We start from the raw sequence: 26,106 nt of genomic DNA, 5'->3' as shown, positions 1-26,106 counted from the left end.
ACCTACCGGGGTACTGTCGCTCCCAGATCGGAGGGAGGAGATGTAGATGTGGTGCGGGCTGCTAAGTAACCCCACCGGCCTGGAACCGAGGGCCGCCGGCTGCTACTCTGCCACCTGCCGAGACTGAGGCGGGAGGGCCTCCTTTTCTCCCCGTCCTCGTTGGACCATGACACGGGTAAGAACGAAAAGTCTCCAGCGGGCCCCGGAAATCATCCATCATTTCACCACCATCATCAGCATCATCGGCGGCGTCCGTTCCACTACCAGCTGGTTTTTACCGGAGGGAGGGGCGTGCGAGGGGCGAAACAGACGTCGGCATATTTAGCCCAAACAACCATTTCCCACCATCTTGTAATGTCACCCATGTCTTAATTAGGCCTCGTCTTGGCGACAGGATGATTGACACCTCCCAGCGTTTTTACGCCACGTCTGGGACCGTTCAACGAGCCGCCCCCCTTCACTCCCCCCTTGCTCCCTGACAACAAGAACACTCTCACAGCTGCATTTTCTTACAAAATATCGTCTCTTGGGGGCTTACGAAGGCCGCCGTACGAGACATCTTTTCGCGCGCACGCACGAGCCCCATCATGACAGCGCAAGGCCCCCCCCCCCCCCCCCCCCCATCACATCCTCCCTTCCCTCCATTTCGCGCTCTCGGCAGACTGATCGCGAGATTTCACGTTCAGTGGGGACTTTTGCTTGAGTTAAAAAAAAAAAAACACGTTAAACACGTGAGCTCTAATTAAAATTCTACTCGGTGGACTTCCTGTATGTGTTCAGTGAACCCCTGCATAGAACCTGTTAGGAATACACTCATTTGCAACATTTTTTGGAAGCCTCTCCTCTGCTTTTGACAAACTCACCTATTTGTTGTTGTGTTCAAGTCTAAGCAAGAGAAGAACTACTTTGGCGCCCTCTTGTGCACAATTCTTTTCTCCATAATTTTCAATGCAATTCTTTACAACTTAAAACAGCATAGGGAACATTGTGTATGTGTGTGTTCCTGTCCTTGCAGGTTTCTCTGTGGTCCTGCTGAAGAACCTGGACTGGGGGTACGAGGTCCTCCTCCCACCCAACCTTACCCCTTACCCTCCCGGACCGCCTCTCCCCTTCCGCCCCCCCTCCTCAAGAAAACCCTAGACCGGCCTCAAGATGATGTGCGAGGTGATGCCCACCATCTCGGAGGACGGGCGCGGCGGGGGCGGTGGTGGCTCGTCCTCGCCGGTGGGATCCGGCAGCGGCCTCGGTGGAGGTATTGGAGGTGGCATGGGCGGCTATGGCAGCCGGGACCCCCGTGGCGGTGGGGATGAAGGGGGCAGTACGGGCAACCTGGAGTCGTTGATGGTCAACATGCTGACGGAGCGAGAGAGGCTGTTGGAGAGTCTGAGGGAGACCCAGGACAGCCTAGGAACGGCCCACCTGCGACTACGAGAGCTCGGCCATGAGAAGGAGTCGCTACAAAGGCAGCTGTCCATCGCGTTGCCGCAGGTGGGAACAAACGTCAGGTCGTTTCAAGTGATGCGTGTGTGCGTGGCATATCGCGCTTGTTCTTCTTTGTTGACGCATCGCCATGGTTACCAGCCAGTCACACCAAATGCAATTACATATAATTGCACAATTAGACAACAATTCAAGTAGGCTGCTGTCAGTCAGTCAGTCAAGGGTGCTGGCCCCTTTCCTGTCACCTCCAGGCACTTCATTTTCATGCTGAACACACACACAGGTACTGGATTATTGTGCAATGAAAAGAATTTCATGCTCAACAGGTTGCTTCCTGTTGACAAATAGTTTCATATTTCATATTGTGATTTTTATCATTTTTAATCACATCACATTTTTATTTGACATTTGTTTTTAACAGAACAAAATGTCAAAATGTGAAGTCATCTCAGTTTGTGTTATTATTTAATATAAATATACAAATAAAAATAAATAAAAGGAAGGTACCTGTTTTTGCTAATTCTACTGAATCGCTAAATCTAGTGCATTAAAAAAAAAAACTAAAATAATATACTTGTAAATACTGCCCTCTTGTGGCCCATTGTAGGAATTTGCGGTGCTGACCAAAGAGCTGAACCTGTGTCGCGAGCAGCTTCTGGAACGGGAAGAGGAGATCGCAGAGCTCAAAGCCGAGCGCAACAACACACGAGTTTGTACAACTCTTATTGTATATGGTGTGCACATTAAATACGTCATTCGATAGGGTGACTTGGCTCATTTTCACATAGTTTAATTTGACTTCATTTGGTGTAACGGAGGAATTGTGTGCTTGTGCTAGTTGCTTCTGGAGCATCTGGAGTGTTTGGTATCGCGTCACGAGCGCAGCTTGAGGATGACGGTCGTGAAGCGTCAGGCGCAGTCGCCTGCGGGGGTCTCCAGCGAGGTGGAGGTGCTCAAGGCCCTCAAGTCCCTGTTCGAGCACCACAAGGCCCTGGACGAGAAGGTCCGCGAGAGGCTGCGCGTGGCCCTGGAGCGGGTGGCCACGCTGGAGGACGAGCTGCAGTCGTCCTCGCAGGAAGTCGGTCCCACCTCGTGCCTGCTGTACTCCAACCGGACTCTTGCAGGCGCTCATGACGTGTTGTTGTTGTAGGTGGTCTCTCTACGCGAGCAAATCAAACGACGACAGCAGGGACTCGATAAAGAGGTTCGTTCAGTAACACAGGAAAAAAAGCTTGAAACCCAAACTTTGAGTTGAAACCTCTCTTTGTGACGAACATGTGAACTATTTCCTGTGATGCCAGCGGCTTCCCAACGGGCCGTCGTCCATCTTGGATGACGGCGAGGTGGACCGGCAGCGCGAAAGTGAGATCGAAAGACAGCGATCCGAGTTGGGGCAGCTCAAGGAGAGGCTGGCGCTCATGTGCAGACAGGTGCCGTACTCCAACTAATACCGAATGTACAATCATACTGTAGTGATGTAATCTTTGTGTCTTTGTGGCAGGTTGGCGAGATCGAGGAGCAGCTGACGTCTGCCAGGAGAGAACTGACGCGATCGGAGGAAGCCAACCACAAACTGCAACGAGACGTTAAGGAGGTCGCATCACACTTTGGCAAATCCTTCCAGATGCACTTTGGTCGCACAACAAATACCGGACCGCTTTTTAAAATGCTGACCTTTCTGTAATGTGGCATGACATTGTTTGTCTTTTGAACCTCTCAGGCCCTGTGTCAGCGAGAAGACATGGAGGAGCGAATCACCACACTGGAGCGCAGGTACATTATCTGTATTTAAAGCGCCTCGTCGTCTATCCTCGCCGACATCCTCCTGCCGCCTGCAGGTACCTAAGTGCCCAGCGGGAGGCGACGTCTCTCCACGATATCAAAGACAAGCTGGAGAACGAGCTGGCCAGCAAAGAGTCTCTCCACCGTCAGGTAGGCAAAGACAAAGCGAGGCTGCACGCCAGTTCTACATGCTCATGCTACACGCTAATGCTGTGTAGAGCGAGGAGAAGAACCGTCAGCTTCAGGAGCGGCTGGACGACGCCAAGCAGAAGCTGCAGCAAACCTTGCAGAGGGCCGAGACACTGCCCGAGATCGAAGCGCAGCTGGCACAGAGGGTGGCCGCCCTCAACAAGGTACCAAAGCAACAACATCACAAATACAGCCATCAAATTAAATGTCAGGGATGATGTCAGAGAAACACAAGAAAGCCATATTTCTTTTTTAAAGAGCCGTTAATACGGAGCCCGGCCTGAACAGTTTATTTACGAGTGATGCCATTGGACACATCATCAAAGAAGCTCCAGCGGTTCCCGTAAACCTTTCTTGTCTCTTAGAGGGTTGCAGGAAAGAAACGAGCCACGCTGCCAAACAGCTTCAGCGCAAACAATTAACCTGATGCGTGTCCAGGCAAAATGGACGCCGCATGGCAGCGTGCTCATGTCTTCCCTTTTCTACCTCTTCCCTCCTTCTCTTGTTCCTTCTCGTCCTCCTCATCTTCCTTCACCTCCTCTCCAGGCCGAGGAGCGCCACGGCAACTTTGAGGAGCGACTACGGCAGATGGAGGCGCAACTGGAGGAGAAGAACCAAGAGCTGCAGAGGGTGAGTCACGCTTGGCTCACGGCCACCATCTTGACCGTTTTGCCACACAAAGGTGCTTTAATTTTCTAAAGCCAAAGATGGCAATCTCATGTGGAACGCAAGGCTTGTTGTGAATGATTTTGCTCCCAATGCGTGTATTACACACCTTTTTCTTTGTTTCCATTCCCGCGCCCTGAAGGCCAGGCAGCGTGAGAGGATGAACGACGAGCACAACAAACGTCTCTCGGACACAGTTGATAAGCTGCTGTCCGAGTCCAACGAGAGGCTACAGCTGCACCTCAAAGAGAGGATGGCCGCGCTGGAGGAGAAGGTCAAACTTGACGATATCGATTCCATTCTAGATACTGCTCATCGATTCGATTCCCTTACCAACTTTAATTGGGCGGGGCAACAATACCGCCTCGTCAAAATAATGACATAAACAGCCTCCGTCGAACCCCAGACAAAGTAAAACTGTGCTAGCCTTTCGCCTTTTTGCTTTCTGCATTTTCTCAGTTGTTTTTACTTCCCCTCTCCAATATTTCAATTTTTTTATGTATTTGTGTTTTTTTGACGATAACTTGCAGCGTGTTGTCCATGTTTGGCAATCAAATCTGTGCTCTCCTCTTCTTCTCGTAGAACGCTCTTTCTGAGGAGCTGTCCAACATGAAGAAGATTCAGGATGATGTTCTGGCAAACAAGGTGAGGGTTTGTCTGTCCTCAGAATTCGCCTTCAGACTTTTACGCTGACTCTATTTACTACCCGACTGTGTGTCTTCTGTCTATCAGGACAAGCTCATTGCAGAGCTGGAACGCCTTCAGCTTGAACTCGATCAACTGAGAGCCAGGCCCGGAGGCTCTTATTCCAGGTAGGAAAAAAATATCCAAATGTTTCCTACCAGTTTGTCATACTATACTACTTACCGTAATTTTCCGTAAGTCCCTCCGGAGTACAAGTCGCATCAGCCATAAAATGCCTAAAAAAGTGAAAAAGAACATATATAAGTCGCTCGGAGTATAAGTCGCATTTTGGGGGGCAATTTATTCGACAAAATCCAACACCAAGAACAGACATGAACGAGCAACAACAGGCTAAACGATAGGTATGCTAACGTGACATAAACACAAACGAAGAGCTGAGAACGGGCCTGACGTAACATTCAGAGTTAGAAAAAAAACGATTACATAAATAACACGTTTATAAAACCATCTGTGTCACTCCAGTTCATTAAATCCATCGATCGTCCTTTGTCAACAATGGGTGCGCGCCGCTGACAGCGCTTGCACTTCAAAATATTCCATAGGCCCATATAACAATATATAAATTAGACATCAAATAACTATTATATAAGCAATAATATTCTCAAACCATCTGTGCACTCTAAATCGTTAAATCCATCGATGAAATTCCTCGTCCTTTGTCAACAACGCCGCGCGTGCGCCCTAACGTCAGCCTCGTCGTTATTTCACAGATCTAGTATATAACTAGATTGTAGCGTTAACAAAGTACAAGGAAAGACGTGGGTTTGGTAAACGGCTCTTTATTTAACAAAACAAACTTCCAGGCGTGTGGCGGCGTGGACTTCCAGCCACGAGGTGAAAGAGAGCTCCGTAGAGTAGGACCGGGTGTGCGTAAAAGCCATAATAGATTTTCAAACCTTCTGTGTCACTCCAAATCCTTAAATCCTTCAAACTCTTCGTCCTCCGTGTCACTTAGAAACAAAGCCGCTAATGATGAGTACGTGGGGCCCTTCGTCATCTTCCTCATCCCATTATCAAGCTTTGTCCTTTTTGTAAATAACCGCCGCGCCACGCCGCGTCGCGCTGCTGACGTCACTTGAAATTCAAATTACAATAATCCCTTGCTACATCGCAGTTCGTTTATCGTGGCTTCACCTTTTTATTTTGAACATTTTTGAAAAAAAACATATAAATTGCTCCTTATTATAAGTCGCCCCCCCCACCCAAACTACGAAAAAACCCGCGATTTATAGTCCGAAAATTACGGTACATTCTTTTGTTGACATATGTTGTCTTTACATCGCATGACTTCATTCCTGGCTGTGGGCCAATATAACGAAACCTTTCATCCGCTCTCTTATCTTGGATCTCATCTTTCCGTCGCTCTCAGTCGATCTTTGCCTGGCAGCGCTCTGGAGCTGAGGTACTCCCACGGGGGTGGCTCCCTCCCCATGGGCTCCACCACTCACCTGGACACCTTCGGAAACACATCCTTGGTCGGCAGGCGAAGCCTCCGAGCTCGATGGAGCTCCGCCAGGGAGGACTCCACCAAGGTGGGGTGGGAAAATGGAATCTGGTTTTGATTTACACATACATTTATAAAACAACAATATGAGTGAATGCCGGTGTAATGGTACCGTATTTGTATACGCGTGCATTCTTAGTACACAGACTGGGAGACGGAGGCACTGCTGGGGTCCGGCTACGACCACGGCGTGGACGTGGTGTGCTCAGACGATGAGGACGACGGAGACCATCGCTTCGGGTCCGAGCTGCTGTCACCCAGCGGGCAGACGGATGTACAGACACTGGCCAGCATGTTGCAGGAACAGCTAGCGGCCATCAATAAGGAGATCAAGTAAGATGGAAGCCCTGTTGGATTTCAGATTCCAGGCTGCATGCTAAGCAATGCTAATGAAACCTGTTCCGCAGACTGATCCTGGAGGAGAAGGAGAACACGGAGCTGCGGGCCGAGGAAATTGAGAGCCGCGTCAGCAGCGTGGCCCTGGACAGTCCGCCTATCCCACCCTCCTCACTGGGGAGGGACAGCGCCGGGCGAGGCTTCATCCCATCCTCCATCACCTCTTCTACCCTGGCCTCGCCATCGCCGCCCAGTTCGGGGCACTCTACTCCACGCCTTCCCCACTCGCCGGCCCGCGAGAACGACAGACAGGTGAGCTGCTAGTCTAAGCGTTAAATTGCATTGATTATGCTGAGTGGGCTGCTATTGTGGTACTGTTTATCCTTTCAGAACAACAAAGACGACGAGCGCACCCTGGCCCTCCTCGACTCCACGCCGCCACCCACGCCGCGCGCCCTACGCCTGGACAGGATGACCCTCACCCACCCGGGGGCCCTGCTGGATGACCCTCGTGAGTTCCGCAGGTGAGACACGGCGATGGCCGTTTCCGCTTTTCCATTTGGGTTTAAATGTCTACTGACCTGGTCACACTGCCTTCAGCCTGTCAGCAGATGGCAGCAGCTCCAACAGCAGCCAGGACTCCCTGCACAAGGCCAGCAAGAAGAAGAGCATCAAGTCTTCCATTGGACGACTTTTTGGCAAGAAAGAAAAGGGCAGGATGGGACAGCCTGGAAGAGACGCCTCAGCCTCACTCGGTAACTTGATGTAGTTGAACGTACAGCAGTGACTCATGAGAAAATCTTACATCAACAAGCCGCTTTGAACGTCCTTTGCCTCCGCTAGCCTCAACGCCTTCTGAAGACCTGGCTGCCGGAGACCCCATGGGCATGAACAAGACCGGGACTTTGGGACCGGCGGACAAAGACCGGCGCAGCAAGAAAAAGTGAGTGAGCAAAGTGAGCAAGAGAAAGAGTGTTCTATTTCTTATACTTTACATTTCATATACATATGCCTAGGCACGAGCTTTTAGAAGAAGCGTGTCGCCAAGGTTTGCCCTTCGCATCCTGGGACGGTCCCACCGTGGTGTCATGGCTGGAGGTAACGCATTTTTATTTGAGTCCATCTTCCTAAGTCCTCTTTGTCCTCAACCTGCTGCCAACATTGATTCTTTCCAGCTGTGGGTGGGCATGCCTGCCTGGTACGTAGCAGCCTGCCGGGCCAACGTTAAGAGTGGCGCCATCATGGCCAACCTGTCGGACACGGAGATCCAGCGTGAGATCGGCATCAGCAACCCGCTGCACCGCCTCAAGCTGAGGCTCGCCATCCAGGAGATGGTGTCTCTCACCAGCCCCTCGGCCCCCGCCAGCACACGCTCGGTGAGCCTCCGTAACTGCTATGCACACATTCTTACATTCTGTGGGTAATTGGATACCTTTTCCACATTTAGGAGGTTAGTTCGAATCTGTGTGCACGTACCTTTGTGGCTTGCCAACTTCTTTTGTCCCGAAGAATTGGAGTGATCCATTTAAATGTACCCCACCTAACTACTTTCAATCTTGAGGCCACGTAATACTTGCGAAGCTCCCTCGAGTCAGGGAAGAAGCAAAGTCTTCCACTCTAGTCTAGAAGGCAACATGTGATGGCATGCAGATGGCTCGACCGTTTTGTGTTGTCATCTGACCGCGTCGCTTTTGTCTCCCCTCGGACCGCAGTCGACCAGTAACGTCTGGATGACCCATGCTGAGATGGAGTCCTTGAACGCAGCAATCAAGCCGCCGGTTAGTTCATGTCAACCTTTATTTGTTCATAGTAAATATCTACCAAGTATTGTTTACATCGATTTTTTAAATATTACTACTACAATACTATTATATTGAATTGTTTGTGTTTATTAGTTTGTATCGTTGTTTATGTAGTGTTTATACTTCTAGCATATTAGTTTAGAATATTTTTTGTTGATTGATTTTTTTTTATTATTTGTTTTGGATCCATGTTGATGAGTCTCCTTCCTCCTCCTCCTTTTCTTCTTCTTCTTCTGTGGTTGTGTCACGTAGTGTCGAGCTTCTTCTTCTCGTCCCTCTGGTTGCTGTTTCACTGTGAAGCGCTTCCAGCTAATTGCCCGATCACTAACACACTCTTCCTCCCTTTGTCCTCCTCTTCCCTCGCCTGCTCCTCTGCTTTGCTTTCACCCGTTCCTCCTCCTCGCCACCTCCTCCTCCTTCACCGCCACCTCCTCGCTCTCTCTCTATTCGCCCCCTCTCTTCTCCTTCTGGCCTTTTAGGAGCTGAAGGAGTTCAGCTGGGATCAGGTGAGGAAAAACTCACTTTCGTTCATAAATATCATACTTACCGTTCATCCATACTGGAACAGATGCAGGTTTCTTCCATTGTAAATGCTCATTGGGCAAACTTTGCCCAGGTGTGATCCTGCGAGACAATGGTTCATGGTCTTTTTGTCCCCGTTTAGATCCTTGCTTATGGCGACATGAATCACGAGTGGGTGGGCAATGACTGGCTGCCCAGTCTGGGCCTGCCGCAGTACCGCAGCTACTTTATGGAGTCGCTGGTGGACGCCCGTATGCTGGACCACCTCACCAAGAAGGAGCTGAGAGGGCAGCTCAAGATGGTGGACAGTTTCCACAGGTGAGACACAGGGGCTTCCGTTGAATCGCTCTCCCATAAAAATCGGGCGGTAGAAGTTAATTGCAGCTCCAAATGGTATCAAGATTCCGCCCTTCGACCCCCCCCCCCACACACACACACACACCTCTCAATTTTTCCCTCTTTGCCGGCAGGGTGAGTTTGCATTACGGCATCATGTGCCTCAAGCGCCTCAACTACGACCGCAAGGAGCTAGAGAGGCGGCGGGAAGACAGCGCGCACCACAACAAAGGTAAGACCATCTCCCCCAACTCCAAGCCTTACACCCATCAGTCAGCCTTTATGCAGACCTCGTTTTTTTCTTCATCCTGCGTCATTGTCTCGTTGGAGCAAATTAGCGACCCCCTTTCGCACGCGGTGTGATGGAAAGTCAGCGGAGCAAGCTGCTACATGTCTGTGGTGAAGCAGCGTGTGGCTCATTAGCCAAGCTTATTTTCGACATCCTGTTCCGAGTAAACATTTGTGATTACCAGATGGCTCCAGTTAGTAAAAGCGCTAGTCGGAAGCTCTTGTTCAGGTGTCTCTTGAGGTATGAGTAACTCCACATAAAGCCATTCATATGGAAGTTTATCTGTGCCATCGGATTTTGAATTCGAATTTGTAGCACTGAATTTTTTTACATCCAATTTTTAACACTGAATTTTTTTTTGCATCTAAATCAGACTTTGAATTTTAAAAGCCATCGAATTTCTAGCACTGAATTTTTTTTTCCTAAGACTTTTTTTTCAATGTCTCAAAAAATTCAGTGTCAAAAAATTCAATGTCTTAAAAAATTCAGTGTAAAAAAATTCGACATCTCAAAAAATTCAATGTAAAAAAATTCAATGTCTAAAAAAATTCAGTGTAAAAAAATTCGATGTCTCCAAAAATTCAGTGTAAAAATATTCAGCGCGGACATCCGGGGTAACCAAGGGAGAAGTAATCGATCCCTGTATCAAATCATCCAACGTTCAGCCAATCAAGTTAAGCTCCATTGGTCATGTGACGTCGAAACAGGAACGTCGTGAAGTTCAAAGGTAACAGTAACAGTTAATACTGTAATACTGTAATGAACTTGAACTTCACGACGTTCCTGTTTCGACGTCACATGACCAATGGAGCGTAACTTGATTGGCTGAACGTTGGATGATTTGATACAGGGATTGATTACTTCTCCCTTGGTTACCCCGGATGTCCGCGCTGAATATTTTTACACTGAATTTTTGGAGACATCGAATTTTTTTACACTGAATTTTTTTAGACATTGAATTTTTTTACATTGAATTTTTTGAGATGTCGAATTTTTTTACACTGAATTTTTTAAGACATTGAATTTTTTGACACTGAATTTTTTGAGACATTGAAAAAAATGTCTTAGGAAAAAAAAATTCAGTGCTAGAAATTCGATGGCTTTTAAAATTCAAAGTCTGATTTAGATGCAAAAAAAAATTCAGTGTTAAAAATTGGATGTAAAAAAATTCAGTGCTACAAATTCGAATTCAAAATCCGATGGCACAGATAAACTTCCATACATTCAGTTGATTTTTTTTTTCTTCTTCAGTTCAAGGTACGGGCGCTTTATGGGGGCAGCGAACTTGACTAACAAGCAGCATCGTGAACAAATCCTCCAAAAACTTTCAGTCAAACTCAACATAACAAAGACATGTTGTGTATTTAAAACAACAAACTGCTTTGTATGCTAGTTTAATGCCAACACATAACTGGAAACGCCCCAGACGGGCATAACAAGTAGCATCTTTGTTTCCCAAACATACTGAGAGGATCTTCAGAGATGACTCCCCAGTCACCTTCACAAGTTCTCTTGTGGAATCTGATAATTTCCGCGCACGTCGAGGCAGGACCTCAATTATGTCAGAGGATGTCAATGTATGCATGCGTTGCCCGCGGAGGATTGTGCATATCGTCGTCGTCGAATTCCAACCAATTTATTAACGTCGCTGGTTCAAAAATGGCTTCCAGGCATTCGGGAATAATCGCAAGTATTTCGTTTGTCGCTGCTTTTACTGCCTTTAATTACTGTCATCATTTTACAATCAAACTGATTGGCAAGTAAGACCAGGGCATTGGGGAAAAAAAGCACACACACACACGCGCAGACTACACACACACACACGCACACAAAAGATACATGTCTGGTTATTTGCTGAGTTCATTTCACTCTTACCGCTTTCATACAAAATCCAGAAACAGCATTTCATACAGAGTCCCGGCTTAGCCTTACCTTTCCTTTTTGGCAATTTCCCCCTTTTTTGCAGATGTGATGGTTTGGTCAAACGAGCGCGTAATGTGCTGGGTGCAGACGTTGGGCCTGAAGGAATACGCCGACAACCTTCGCGAGAGCGGTGTCCACGGCGCCCTGCTGGCTCTCGACGACACCTTCGACTACACCGACCTGGCGCTGCTGCTGCAGATACCCAATCAGAACACACAGGTAGATGCAGGCCTTGGTTAATAGGATTGATTTATTATAATTTGCTTACTGTATATTTGGACTATGTGTTGATTTTGTTTTTCATTTAGAATTGATATGTAGGCTATTTGTTATGGAGTCTTTGTAACATACAACACTATTGACTCATCTTGCTGCTGCCATTGCTAATGTTCTGCAGGCCCGCCAACTCTTGGAGCAAGAGTACAACTCGCTCATCTCCATGGGAACCGAGAGACGCCCCGATGAAGTCAGTCAAACACACACACAAGACCACACACACAGAACCAAAGACATGCACACCGTAGGCTCAAAGAAACAAATAAACAGACATGCATAACTCTCAAACACACAATAACCACACAGGGACACACGCACACACACACTGAGCGTGTATTTTGTTTGAAGGACGGCACCAAGACGTTCACGCGCTCGCCATCGTGGCGCAAAATGTTCCGCGAGAAGGACCTGCGGGGCGTCACCTCGGACTCGGCCGAGACCCTGCCTGCTAATTTCCGTGCCTCCGCCATCGCCACGCCCTCCGTCACCCTCAGGAAGGTCCAGAGCGACGGTGAGCGGCCGTCACCCGCCCGTCTTGCGGACCCCGCCCCCAATTTGCAGAGCTTTGAACCGCCGCCGTGTGGGATGTCACTCACCAGCACGGAATGACAGGAATCAAGCCTCGGGGGCCCTCCGGGAGCTCCCTGCAAACTGTGATTAGGAATTATTTGGATTAGCATAATTTCAACGACGACAAAGTCCACGAGCTAAAAATCTGTTTAGGCATCCAATGTGAAGTTGCTGGTTTTGCACACTGATGAAAATAATGTCATTTAATGTGCAATTCCCCTGAAAGAGCAGATTTCATGTCACTTTTTTGGGCACAATTGTCTTTTTTTAAGGACACCCTTAGACATCAGTGCTTTCTATACTAGTGTGCCATTATCTCAGCTCTGGAATTCCCGTTTCCTTTCTTAGAGGAAGCGATGATGACAAGATGGCAGTCTATAAAATACATAGGGGGACTTTTTATCCGTCATTCCATGTCTTAATGGGAATGCCTGTGGATGGATCAGTGGTGTTTAAATGTAATGTGTGTGTTGTCCACAGCCAGCTCCAGTGCCCGGGGTGAATCTGCCTCCGTGAGGACGTACTCGTGTTGAGGGGACGACTTAGGTGAGGCCCGTACACTCGTTAAAGCACAGAGAACCCGTTCGTTAGCGTGGCGAGACGAGACGAGAGATGGTTTGCACATGTGTTTGTGTTGTTGTTGTGGGTTCAAGTTTTGCCCACTACTAGTTGCAGACCTATAAAACATTCTGAAGAACCTATGCCTGAAAACACAGAAAAGCAGACATTTTACTTTCATCATTTTGGGACCACTTCTAAGGGTTCTTCAAACATAAAGTTCCCCTACTGGAACCTTTTTAAAATTCCGCCTTCAAAGCCAGTTTGACTGAGCAATGTGGAATTTGGTGGGCATGTCTATTATGAGTAGAACCATAAAAAACATCAAGAAGACATGCCTGGAAAGACACAGGAAGTCTGCGATTGCGCTTAAAAGTGAACATTTTAGGTTTTTTTTCCAGATAGCCTTCAAAGGTCTTGTTTTAGAGATTTAATTGGATGACGACCAAATTTGTATACCAAAAAAGAGGGGGCAATGAAGTGCGAATAATCCAAAAAACATCAACCCAGTACAGCCAAATCTTGACCAAACAACTCATGCTATTTGTGTCCTCAGGAGGCGTCGATCACACTGGGAACCTCTGACTCACTGAAGAATGACTCTAAGGAAGACAAAGAAGAAGGACTCCCACACAAACCACTCAACTTCAGGCCAGTTGTGCTCCGAGCATTCTGCAATAACTTGAACGGGACGGAGGTGACCCGATGATTTCCACAATCTTTTTCTCAGCACAGGAAGTCCAAATTTTCTCTCTGTGGCCGCTCTTTGTTTGAATATTTGTTACACAAAGCAACTTGCGATGCCTTTGTTGCCGGGGGTGGGGGGGGGGGGATCTCTGAGCATCCCCAATTGATGTGGGTAGTAAAACATGTCCAGCATTGAGCGGCAGACCACATCACAGCCACGCCGCTCTTCTGCGTCCTTTTGTCTCGAGCACCTTGAAAGCCGATCCGACTTCCTTTGAAGGCATCCCATAATAATAGAGTTGAAAGGCTCCGAGTGAGTGAGGGGGGCCAGTCACACAGGCATCGGGTTCGACTGTTTCCTGACAATTTCATGCAGAGAGCCCAATGGTAGAGCCGGAATTGATCAACCTGTGCCTTTAACACAAAACCTAGCGTAGTGCAATACAGTCGGCAGTTTTTGCAGGGCGTGGCCTTGTCAGACTGGGTTTTTCAGAATTTGGGTCAAAGAGGTACTCTTTAGCTGTGGGACAAATTTGAACAGACACTATGTGGACAATCGGTCAATTAATCCATAAACTGGTCTTATTGTTCTTGTAATTGAGACATTTTGGACAATTACAAATGTGCAAATTTATGGGCTATTCAATGAAAAGTGTTTGGGATTTTGGGCAAGTTGTTGAAAGCGCACTCCTTCGTTGGGATCTTTTGGTGAAAGATGAATGACAAGAGGGGCCACAGAGACAAAACAGATTAAAAGAAAATGGACGGACAAAAAGAAAGGGACAGACTCAAGCCGCTCATTTTACACACACTCAGACAAGCCATAAGAGAACTCTCTGGAAGGGGGTGAGTAAAGGGGTGAGTAGGAAGCCCAGGATACAAAACCTTTAGCCTCCGTGTTTACGATGCATGTCTTAAAACAGAAAAAACGACAAGGGGAAAAATAAACAAGACGAGGAGATATTTTGTTTTTTGCCCTCAACAGCGAAGACAGCAAGTTGTGGTTCAAAATAACAAACAAAATATTTAAAAAATAACAACAAAGTATGATACATCTACAATGGGGGGGGGGGGGGGTCAATTTGTAAAATGTGTGTAATTTTTTTCAGTTGTATTTTTTATTTTTTACGACGACTATTTATTTTTCTTGAGGTATGTATTGGATAAATGTGAGTACATGTATGTCCTTGTTCCCACTCTCTCTCATGAACACTCATTTTGGAGCTAGGCCGAACGGTCACACTTCCCATCGGAAGGCGGCCGTTCCGCTCGCTAGCGCTGCCGTTAACGTGTCTATTCTGACGACAGGTCGTGCAGTGATTGCAGATTTCCATGATTAAAAAGTGATCGTAATACAAAACTCAAGTTATCCTATATGGAAAATGAAAAAATATGATGAAAATGGTGATGTAAAAAACAACAACAAATAAAGCAATCCCTGGGGATCTGCTCATCATACAAAAGTGGCTCTCGGTTCTTGCGTTATTAAGTATGAAAAAAAATATATAGCAGCCCCCTACATTGATGACGTTGAAGTGCGACCGTTTATTGAAAATATACCCCCCCCCCCCATCTTGGACAACATTCATACAAAGCCTCGGTAGGGGGCGCTGCTTCATCCGTGGAAAAGCCAGCATACTGCCGCCCTTCTATAAACTCCATCCTTACATACAAACACACGGCAGACATATGTACAGTGCTTAACAAATGGATGCAAACAAATGGAGGTTCAAGCCGAGCTGCCTGAAATCAAGTGCATTTTATTTCTTGATCATGTGAAATCATTTATCTCTTCAACTCCTGGACAAAAAGCGATGTAACATGACTTGATTGTCATAGAAGTTTGACTTATTTTTTTCCAATATAGCTTTTAGAATTGCAACCTTGCTCCTGGCCATCTTACATCATCTCATCCTAGTAGAAAAACAATTATAGTATATGATGTGTAAAAAAAAAAAAAGTTTTCAGTTTTAAAAAAAGTTCCGTTTTACACTAATTTAGGTTTAGTCTGTTAAATTCCAACAATGACTTCAAAGAGATTGAATTCAACAGAAACATTTTTTGCTCTTGCTTATTCTGCGCAAAATGATGACAATATTTTGACCCTTTTTCTGCTAAATTTTCCAAAAGATTGCAATATCCTTCTATTCTGGAACGTGAAAAATATGCTTACATTTCTGACTGACAAATGACGGCTATTCTAATCGCGCGTTTGTTAAGCACTGTACGTACGCTTAGACTGGTGAAGGAATATATTAATATCAAAGTTATACACATGCTTACGTACTAATAACTTAGGATATGAAAGATGAATCGTAGAAAATCGTCTTTCTATACTATGTTTCGGTTGTGAGGTCTTTGAGTTGTGTGGTACGGTTATCCCCGACCCCGTCGGGCCAGCGCTTCTCGAGCCAGGACCTGATTGGCTCTGGAGAGCAGCACGCAAACGCAGGACGAATCGATGCGGATCCACCTCCACCCCATCCGGTTGTTGGCGTCCTTGGTGAGGGCGCGCACGTACGACTTTTTGGCCTTACACTCACTCACCCACTGCTTCTTATCTACGCCCAGGCAGCCGGCGCCCGCCACCCCGGTGGGCTGCGACTGCGGCGCCCCCCTGCCGGCCGGCCCTTGGCTCTTCTGTAGCTCGGCCTGGCGGCAGCGAGTCTCGTAAAAGTACTGCTTGAGCGGTCCCGTCTGGGTCTGAATGTCCTGCAAGACGGTAACCTCCTGGCCCCGCGAGTCCACGGCCGTCTTCTTGTCTGTCACCCAGACACTCTCGGCCTCACATACTGACTTCTCGCCCCGCCGGCGGTCCATCAAATGCGAGCGCTTGTCCCTCTTGAGGGGGCGGCCCACATCGGACGCGAATCCTGACGCGTTGCCCCAACCGAGGCCCCGATTGCCGTGACCTTCCGTGTAGGCGTCGTCGAGTTCCACCGCGTCGTCCCCCATGAGCCCCCCCTCCAGCATGAGCAGGAGGGGCGGGTGCTCAGGGGGCGACGGCGACGAAGAGAACAGGACCCGCGGGTGGGCGTCGAGAAACATCTCATCTCCTTCTAGGAGGCCCTCCAGGATGCCCAACCCTACCTCCCGGGTGGCGTTGACTGCGCCGCTCGCAGGCGTGGGTGCCGCACCCCTTGGTGTGGCCCCCCTCCTCGACACGTTCCTGAGCTGCTCCGCGGAAACGGTCGTCGCGGATCCTCTTGGAGTCCTTGGCCCAGCGGATGCAGGACTTTGGATGATCTGAGTTTCCACCTCAGAGACTTGCGTGGGTCCATTTGCGGAGTCCAGGAAACCGCCTTCCAGCCTGGTGTGGTCTGGTCGACTGCGGTTCTCTCCCCTATGAACGGCACTCCTTTCCGCCGATGTCTGGGTGCGGTTCCCCAGGGCGTCGGCGTTGTAGTCCGTTTGCGAAGCATTTCCCTGGGAGTTGTAGTCCACGGTGAGGCGACGCCGCTCGTCGTCCACGCTAGCGGCGGAGGTGATCCTGGACATGGGCTTGTGAGGGAAGGGCAGGGCCGAGGCGATCACCATGGCAACCAGGGGAAGCCAGTGCATCACTCCCAGGACGTATCAGCTGGGTGGGCGGGCAAGAGAGAGAGCGAGAGAGAGAGAGTTACTTGAGGAATGTGCTTGATGCCATTACGCTAAGTGGCTCAATTAAGACGTAAACCAGGCAGATTTTACGGGGGGCACGCAACTTTATGAGCTCAAGCAAGCAGAAGTCTTCCAATCTTGGCACAACCTGTGGAAAAAAGAATCCACATAATAGTCCCGCCTGGTCGTCCTCCGCTTCCTTCACATAGTCATCCTACACACGCTTGTGCACACAAACGCACACACTCACTATGACACGTACGTTCTCATATAGACACACACACACACACACTCAGAGGGGTTGACCTTGAAAGGCGAGCCAGTTTGGAATGTGCGCAGGTTCAAAACTTTCCACATGAAAGCCACCAAGGAAGCACACACGCACCTCCATTCTAAAGCTTTGAACGTCACTCATTCATAAAACCTTTTAAAAGTCAATTTGACACTCAAGATCACTTTTTAAACACAGAACATTATTGTTCCTATTTTATTTACTTGTACTAAAAAGTACGATGTATAAATTTGAGCTGAGAATCCTTGTTCAAACACTAAATAAATGTAATTATTGTAATCAAATTTAGTGTCACCATAAATTCGTAGCTCAAAACGCACCAACTGAAAAGCAGAGGTGGCATCTACAAAGCGGATGTGGTTTGAGTGCCGCTGCTATCTGGCCAAGTGTTGATCTCACCAACTCCAGCTCACTTTTACAACATTCCAAACGGGTTGCTGATACAACCTGGACACGATCATTAGTCCAGTGATGAGCAGGACAAGTCAAATAAGACACTCCCTCCCTTCTAGTACCTTTGACACGTGACATCACAAAGATAAGTCATGAGTCAAGATGACAGCGTGAGCACGCGTGTGACTCAGCGAGAAAGCACGACTAGGATGCCACCGCTGCTTGCGAGCGAGGGGAGGCCAGCTTATGGAAAAGTTTAAAAAAAAAAAAAAACGGCGGAATGACGGGAATGCCAGTGATGCAGCGTTGTTGACGAGGCTCCATTTAGGTCACATTAAGGTCAAGACGTGTATCTTGAGGAGAAGCACACAAATGTTTTGTCAGTCGGCAAACGCGTGTGACAGAACAAAAGTCGGTGTGTTGACAGGCCTTCTAAAGTCATGCGTCAACCCCGCCCTGCTGATGAAAAGCTGCATCAACTTCCCGTGTTGAGGCCAGGCGTGGGCACGCCAGGAAAGCTCCGTCTTTGCTGATGACTATCAGCGTTTTGTTTCTTCTTCATCTGACATCATTGTTAGTATGCGGTTTACGGAAATCTAGTTAGGGTAGGCTGGATGCCTCCCTGCTGGAGCGGAACGGGCAGGGACTATGTCTTTCGGCTGGGCTCTTGATTCACCGGGATGAAGTGGTTGGGGGGAGAGGGAAGTCTGGGCCTCCCTGCTGAAGCTGCTTCCCCCCGACTCCGGTAGGTAAAGTTTGCAATGATAATAAACACTTGTTGTCATAGATGTTCAAAGTAACCTGACAGTGCTCTTCTCCAAAGGATCTTTTGGAAAAATCATCCCTCTCTGGTTCGACCGGCTGCATACAAACGGCTTCAACCGCAGACGTGAGCGTTTGCCATCAGGTAAGCGGATCACCTCCCTTTTGTTTGGAATTAATTGTACAGTCCAAAAAATACGACACCAAATCGATAACATTTCGTTTTGGGCAATTTTCCATCACTAACTGTGTGCGTGTTGTCATCAGGTGCGTTCAGTGCAATGACGCCATCGTCAAAGGCAAATCCCGGCAGTTAACACGCCCCTCACACACACAGGGCAATTATACCTCTGACACAGTGTGTATTAGTGTGCGTGTGTGTCACACTAAGTGTTTTTGTGTCTCTTGCTCAACACTTGATGATCAGTACGCTCCATTTGCTCCCGTCACACGCTTGGCTGGTGCACGCCTCAACAAAGACCCTCCACCGTGTGTGTGTGTGCTAATGCTAACAAATGGAGGGGAAACAAACACGGGGCGAAGCAGCAAACACCCCCAGCCCACAAGTCAAGTAAAAAACATCATCGTTGAGTGAAGGACTCGGTTGAAACAAAAGCATCCCCACAGAAGCCCGGTCACTTTTTACTGCGGAACCACTGGCACCCAGTAAAAAGTAGCCGGCGGAAACGTCAATGCGGCCTTCAAAGGCTTGCCATTTTGCACTCTGAACGTGACAGGAAAATGTCCCCACCTCCCGACGCAGGAAGGCCCGAAGCAGGTCCACACCTGGCAACTCATCGTGTGCTATTAGCCTGTTAGCCCGCTAATCCAAAATGACGGCTGTCAATGAGCTCCATTGTCCAACAGTAATCCGCACACTTTCATCTTAAAATAAAAATAAAAATAGCAGGCACAGGGAAAACATGCAAGTAATGGAAATATCCACTGGCGTTTTCTGCCATGCGTAATAATTGAGGCCACACACAGCAGCATTTTGAATCGTGAAACAGTTTTCACTCAGTATCATGAATTACGTCGATCGGCGTTCATTTGAGGAGTTTGCGCTCTCTTGTGAAGTCGTAGAAGAGATCCGGCAGGAAGATTTAAAGTGTGGCCGGTGGCCAGGTTTTAATGCAGGTTGATGTCAAATTAGCTAAATGAAACACATTTGTACTTTATGTTGCCTGTTCGAGCGTGCGTGACATTTATGAAATATAGTGGCAAAAACCCGCTAGGAAACCTATGACACATTTTAAATTACGCCATAATACAAAGTTGTACTTCATGAACTGAAATACAAGTTGTGAAAAAAAGTAGACGAAGTAAAAAAACAAAAAACAGTCAAAGTTGAACTTTGCCAACAAGCGACGGCGCGGCTGGCAATGCACGCTAAACCACAAAAAGCCAACGAAAGAGCAAAACAGCATTCTCTCATTCACTGTCGGATGTCAGGCAGAGTTCCGCTTTCAGCTCTTCACAGCAGCTCCTTTTGCAGTAATTGGCACCAAAAAGTTTCAAGTGACTTTAGAGGCGGATTACTCCTGACAATCTGGCTCAAACTCGCACATTTCCGACTTCACTTGACCAAACCTGTGTCACCAAAGAAGAGAATCATTTGACGTCATACAAACGTTTTGTACGATTTTAGAGTCGGACTTTCCAGTGGCTATCATGACAAGACACATGGAAATCTCTCAAAAACTGAAACTTGAACTTTTTCGGCCGTACTTAGGGCAGTTCAAGCAAATTCTAAAAATGTACTCCTGACAGTTATCAACGTGAAATTGAGTGCATTGACATGTTCAATAAAATAAGACACAAGAAAAGGTTTCAAATAACCAATGCTTGAAAATGAACAGGAAGTCAGCCATTTTTATCCGAATTTGCCATTTTTAAGCCGATTTGGCCATTCACGCGAAAAGAAATCCCACCTTTGCAACGCCAGATGACAGGCGATGACGTCACAGCATCATCAGCACACTCATCAACCGTAATTAAGCAATACAATAATAAAGCCTAATAAAAAGTTCCAAACACGTGACACCTCACCAGAAAAAAAGTCATCTGCCATGTAATGTAAAAGTACTTGAATACACCTTTGCGTGGGGCAACACTCAAAAACATGCCAGGAATTTGAGTGTTGAACCCAAAATGTCACCACCTTCTCCTACAAATAAAAACAACCCAAAATTCACCCAAGCACACACCCGGAAACAGAGCGAACTAGAAATAACACAATAAAAGTGTAATGACATGTAATTTCTCGCACTTTGCCACATACAGTATTGGGGCTTTTACAGAACGTTTTGGCTTTTTTTTTTCTTTTTATTACCACAAATGCTTTTGATCTGTGCTCAAAGTTGCACAATAAACTTGCTCTTAGCATTGAAACCTTAGCAATAATTAAATAAAAGTTCCCTAAAGCAGTTACATATTAACATATTTTACCCTCTAATATACATTTTCTATGCTTGCCAAGGTAGTCGGTCGAATAAGCCTTTGATTACATGATGTCGAACGTTTATTTTCTTTGCAGAGCACGCGCATTAACTTTTAATCTCTAATAAAATAATAATAAAAAAAAGGTTAGAAGTTGAACCATCCATACCGTTGAGGTGAGATCCGGACCCCGCGTCCTTCCAGCTGACACCGCATTGATTCCCAAGTCCTGTCCTCGGTCAGGCGCTCAACTAATTTCAGGGGGAAAAAAAGTCAAAAGACATTCGCTAAACACGCGCGCACATGTCTGTGTTTAGAAAGCCCAACACATATGATGAGAATCCCCACAACAAAAATGAGTCATGAAGAAAAAAAACAATCCAATGTGGTGTAGGGAAAAAAAAGAAAAAAAAAAGTCCGCCTGTCGTCCTGGGGAGCGCACCCTGACAAAGTGTCAGAGACAAAGTGCTCAATTAGACCTGAAAATCAGGCGAAGCCAACGCGGTGTGACAGATTTCCGGCGCCTCGATGCCTCTCCAAAGAAGGCCAAAGATGAAAACATTCCTCGCTTCAAAGTATGCGCGGTGGCGAGCTCAACAAGTTCGCCAAAATGTTGGAAGAAGCTCCGCAACTCCGCCTGGCTGCAAGCGACGCGCAAAAATTCAAGTCGTGTTTCAGCAAGCTAGCGCTTGCCGAACACCCGACATCCGGCTACCGCTTTCAACTTAAAGGTACATTCACGACTAGGGCCTAAGGTTACTCCGTTAAATTGTATTTTACGTCAATCCTGATGTTTGAGTCGAACAACGTAAAAGAACACAATGTAATCCACTATAATCTGACGTCTTTTATTTTACTCTTTTCTATCGTGCACTGAGCAGCTTCGCTAACTTGACGTCACCTATCTACCGACTGCTTGGTTTGGTGCTGTTTATTAAGTAGTCGTTCTTTTCAAGACGTTACCTGTTGAAAAACACACGGGACAAAGCTCAACAGGTGAAATATAGCGTGTATACTTTTATTTTCGGCCGTATTTCCCTGAAAACGGCCTTCAAAATAAAGCACCCTACCTCAAATCAAAGCACGACTGAATAACATAACATGGAGAATTCTTAACACATACTGTATATATGTTTTTAGAACAGCTTTTATTATTATAGCATTTTTTTTTTATAACAAGATACAAGTGTACATACTGTAAATATGTTTTTAGAACTCTTTTATTATTATAAGAATTTTTCTATAACAAGGTACAACACTGTAAATGTTTTTTTAGAACTCTTATTATTCTAACATTTTTTTTTATAAAAAGGTACAAGTGTACACACAGCAATTGTGTGGGCAATCCCTGCCTTCTGGTGGCGTGTGGGCAACTTTCATGCCATAATTCGCCAAATTAGAAGTTTTATTGAGAATTTTAATTTTTTTAATTTGGAGAAAAATTATGCGATTTAGTGAAACCGTAATAAACAAACCGCGATGTAGCGAGGGATTACTTTGTTTATTTATCAATGGCAGCGGAGGTACTTTGCTCAAACGTAAGTTAAAGTTAAAGTCCCAATGATCGTCACACAGACATCTGGGTGTGGTGAAATTTGTCCTCTGCATTTAACCCAGCCCCGGGTGATTTTGATCCATCTCCTTGACATTGAGGCAGTGGAGAACTACAAATTCCTTAACAACAAACTGGACTGAACTGATCACACCCACGCTCTGTACAAAAAGGGTCAGAGTCGCCTCCGAGGAGACTGAGGTCCTTTGGTGTGTGCAGGGCTCTCCTCCTGACCTTCTATGACTCTGTGGTGGCCTCAGCCATCCTCTACACCAGCGGTCACCAACCTTTCTTAAACCGAGAGCTACCGTATTTTACGCCCTATTAGGCGCACCGGGTTATAAGGCGCACCTTCAATGAACGGCACATTTTAAAACTTTGTCCATATATAAGGCGCACCGGACTATAAGGCGCATAAAATAGAAGCTTTACTGCAACAAACTGAGGTTGACTAGGGTTGCGGTATGCACCCACTAGCCAATAACCAATCGTAAACAATCGCGTTTCTCAAACGATCTCCTATAAAATGATTGGAACTGACTAAAGTTCGATCTAACGCATTGGTACTACTTACCTATGTTTCCCTTCCATATCGATCCGTAGATTCACTCGAAACATGAACAGAGCAGCCTATTTTGACATGAAATAGCCTCGCGCGTATAGCAGCTATCGTTATAGCATTAGCCATCCGCAATTTCCTATGAGCCTCAGCTCGCAATCTCCCATGAGCCTCAGCAAAGTGTAAACAATCGCGTTTCTCAAACGATCTCCTATAAAATGATCAGAACTGACTAAAGTTCCATCTAACGCATTGGTACTACTTACCTATGTTTCCCTTCCATATCGATCCGTAGATTTACTCGAAACATGAACAGAGCAGCCTATTTTGACATGAAATAGCCTCGCGCGTATAGCAGCTATCGTTATAGCATTAGCCATCCGCAATTTCCTATGAGCCTCAGCTCGCAATCTCCCATGAGTCTCAGCAAAGTGTAAACAATCGCGTTTCTCAAACGATCTCCTATAAAATGATCAGAACTGACTAAAGTTCGATCTAACGCATTGGTACTACTTACCTATGTTTCCCTTCCATATCGATCCTTTGATTTACTCGAAACATTAACGAAGCAGCCTATTTTGAAATGAAATAGTCTCGCGGGTACAACAGGTGACGCCCCCTGACTACAGTTACCGTGATGTTGGGAAGCGATGCGACCTTGTAATTTACTAGTTGTACTAAAACGTACTAAAACATTTTGGCAGAGCACTGTGTACAACCAGTATGGATCAACAAATTCATCACTTGATCCATATATAAGGCGCACCGGACTATAAGGCGCACTGTCGACTTTTGATAAAAATTTAGGTTTTTAGGTGCGCCTTATAGGGCGGAAAATACGGTAATAGGAAGCAAGTCGCCCGCCATTTTGTTTGCAGTGAAGTTTTGACAAGCACACAATTGCGTGACTCAAAATAGTTTACCCTTTTTTTCAACTCCCCCTCAGGCCGCGGAGTAGATTTCCTCTCCGCCCACATTTTTATTAGAAAACAATTAACTTAAATAGCAGCAGCAACGTTGGCCTGTGTCCAGGTGAGTTTCTTTTTAACTTTTTTTTCTACAACTGGGTAGTAAGGCAAATTATTCCAAACAAGGTGTTAATTTTTGGATTTGCAATGCTAAGTCATAAAGTTTTCAAATAAATTGGACGTCTGAGTGACTAATCTCCTCCGACTGCAGGCCAGACAGCCGGCCGGCCGTCACAAAGCAACTTGTTGGTTTTTGAGGAATGTAGCGTCGTCGGGAAGACAAATGCGCTTCCAAGAAGGAAGATTTACATTTTGCGTGCGCGTGTGACCATGGCGTTAGATTTTGGTCGTTGTCGTAGCAATGATGCTGGCTTGACTCCATTCCGCCACAGGCGAAGCGCAAAACAAGGCATTGATCTCCTTCCAGGGCTGCTTCTTGTCATGTTGCATCATTGCATCGGAATATTTAACTTGATACCATGGAAATGATTTTGTGCCGTCTTAGTTGTGCACACAAACATTCATAAACGACTTGTCGTGTTCAAGATCTTGCAGTGATCCAAGAAGCCGAGGCATGTGTTGTCTTCCCAACGTAAGGTCAACCTTGTCTTGACTTGCCCTACTTGCGCACAGATGCGACTTGCAGGTGCCATGAAATCTTTACCTTCATAAAGCATTTGACTTTTCTGCCACAAAAATCTGTGTATATATGTGTGTGGGTGTGGGTGGGTGCGCGTGAGTTTGTGTGTGTGTGTGTGCGCGTGCGCGTGAGGGTATCATTTATCTGAGGTGAGGACCCCAAGAACCGTCTGGGCGTTGAACATTGTGTCCCCAGGAGTTACACACACACGCACACACATGAGAGAGGGACAGGGGGGGTGAGCGTGAGGTTCAGCACTTTTGACCACTGGGCCTCCCCAACCTTGAATGGCCTTGTTGAAAGGCACGGTCATAAATTGCGGGATGAGGATCAAACCTTCCCCGCCATCACAGACTCCAACGCCCCTCACGCCCATTCCCTTCTCTCGTCCGCCGATACCCCCCCTCCCGTACAGCGAGCGGTGGTTTCCATCTCGGCCAGTCTCTCGCTATTGAAAGAGATGAAAGGATAAGCAGAAGAATGAGCACAAAAGGCGGCCGGGCTCGCGTTACCGGCACGGCCCTCGGAGAGCGCCCATGAAAGGCTTTCGGGGATGGGAGAAGACACGGATACCGACAGCGAGATGTTCCGTCCTCAAAAGACGTTTGTCACGACCGGCCCGCTGATGCTAAAACAGATCGCTTGCCTCTGCCCTCAAAATCAAAACGTGCTCTTAAAGCCGCCGCACGAAATGTCACAATAATCATGAGCCTCCGATTGCCACCCCTGTTCAAAATGGCTACATGTCAGCGAGGCAGAAATTGCGTGTCTAATTGTGTTGTCACGAATTTGAATTGGTTGGGAATAATCTGACTAAAGCACATTCCAGACATGTCATTAAAATAGCTCGGAAGAGATTTGAAATTGCAGAGGAAAATGTCTCCGATTTCTCCGATTTGCAGGTTGCAACCTTGTTCTGACAGCTTCAATCTTTCATCTGTCAACACCAACCGGCAAGCGAAACGATTATTAACAACCGTCTTGAGGTTCTTCGGCTTCTTTAATTGTTTGGAAGGAATTTGGGACTTTTCGTTGACTTTGTAATACAGTGTAGCTTTTCTTGCGTTGCTCGTTCTCTAAGATGGCGGCCCAATATCAGCAGGAAGATGCCCTGGCGGTAAACATGCCATAATACTAATAATAAGATTATTATTTGTACTGTTTTGGCATTTACGTGGGGCGGGCGCTGGTTTCCTTGCAAAGAGCGCCAGTTCACAGCACTTAAGGCCCGCTTGAAGGATGCACAGTAGCGCCACTAAAATTAGAGTTTGCAGATTCCTGAGTGGGATCTTTGCCATCAACACGCGCACTCCCAC

General features: G+C 46.8%; 3 protein-coding genes across 3 annotated transcripts in view; 2 read left to right on the top strand and 1 right to left on the bottom strand.

Annotated features, from left to right (window-relative positions):
• ppfia3 (PTPRF interacting protein alpha 3) lies at window positions 1-15,144 on the top strand. The gene is made up of 31 exons (XM_061302746.1): window positions 1-175; window positions 1,016-1,488; window positions 2,048-2,149; window positions 2,279-2,518; window positions 2,591-2,644; window positions 2,742-2,870; window positions 2,942-3,034; window positions 3,161-3,213; window positions 3,279-3,372; window positions 3,441-3,575; window positions 3,958-4,041; window positions 4,220-4,351; window positions 4,660-4,722; window positions 4,810-4,889; window positions 6,152-6,314; window positions 6,426-6,619; window positions 6,694-6,934; window positions 7,013-7,146; window positions 7,223-7,377; window positions 7,466-7,565; window positions 7,639-7,720; window positions 7,798-7,998; window positions 8,335-8,400; window positions 8,904-8,930; window positions 9,089-9,264; window positions 9,417-9,514; window positions 11,538-11,713; window positions 11,892-11,960; window positions 12,119-12,281; window positions 12,821-12,886; window positions 13,455-15,144. Exons 2-30 carry the CDS (start codon window positions 1,153-1,155, stop codon window positions 12,871-12,873), a joined length of 3,693 nt encoding a protein of 1,230 aa, XP_061158730.1. The 5' UTR covers window positions 1-175; window positions 1,016-1,152; the 3' UTR covers window positions 12,874-12,886; window positions 13,455-15,144.
• Window positions 15,111-21,749, bottom strand: LOC133170090 (venom nerve growth factor 1). Its single transcript, XM_061302751.1, has 2 exons — window positions 21,241-21,749; window positions 15,111-17,165 (listed from the first exon to the last, which is right to left on the bottom strand). The coding sequence occupies exon 2, from the start codon at window positions 17,144-17,146 to the stop codon at window positions 15,962-15,964; it is 1,185 nt and encodes a 394-aa protein (XP_061158735.1). The 5' UTR covers window positions 17,147-17,165; window positions 21,241-21,749; the 3' UTR covers window positions 15,111-15,961.
• Window positions 18,271-26,106, top strand: part of slc1a9 (solute carrier family 1 member 9) — a 21,708-nt gene continuing 13,872 nt past the window's right edge. Inside the window, exons 1-2 of the mRNA XM_061302747.1 lie at window positions 18,271-18,615; window positions 18,694-18,777. The gene's annotated coding sequence lies outside the window, so the exon portion shown is untranslated. The remainder of the gene's footprint in view (window positions 18,616-18,693; window positions 18,778-26,106) is intronic.

Source organism: Syngnathus typhle, linkage group LG17 (genome assembly GCF_033458585.1).
Source record: "Syngnathus typhle isolate RoL2023-S1 ecotype Sweden linkage group LG17, RoL_Styp_1.0, whole genome shotgun sequence".
In the NCBI taxonomy this organism is placed as follows: domain Eukaryota; kingdom Metazoa; phylum Chordata; class Actinopteri; order Syngnathiformes; family Syngnathidae; genus Syngnathus; species Syngnathus typhle.
Note: the sequence above shows the minus strand (reverse complement) of the source record. Positions and strands in the feature narration are given on the sequence as shown.

What these genes read in the sequence shown, in the direction of transcription:
- ppfia3 (XM_061302746.1), top strand. Translation starts at nt 1,153, where the DNA reads ATGATGTGCGAGGTGATGCCCACCATCTCGGAGGACGGGCGCGGCGGG. An exon ending in CCCGCGAGAACGACAGACAG is followed by an intron (nt 6,935 to 7,012) that starts GTGAGCTGCTAG and finishes TTATCCTTTCAG; the next exon opens with AACAACAAAGACGACGAGCG. An exon ending in CAGGAAGGTCCAGAGCGACG is followed by an intron (nt 12,282 to 12,820) that starts GTGAGCGGCCGT and finishes TGTTGTCCACAG; the next exon opens with CCAGCTCCAGTGCCCGGGGT.
- LOC133170090 (XM_061302751.1), bottom strand. Translation starts at nt 17,146, where the DNA reads ATGCACTGGCTTCCCCTGGTTGCCATGGTGATCGCCTCGGCCCTGCCC.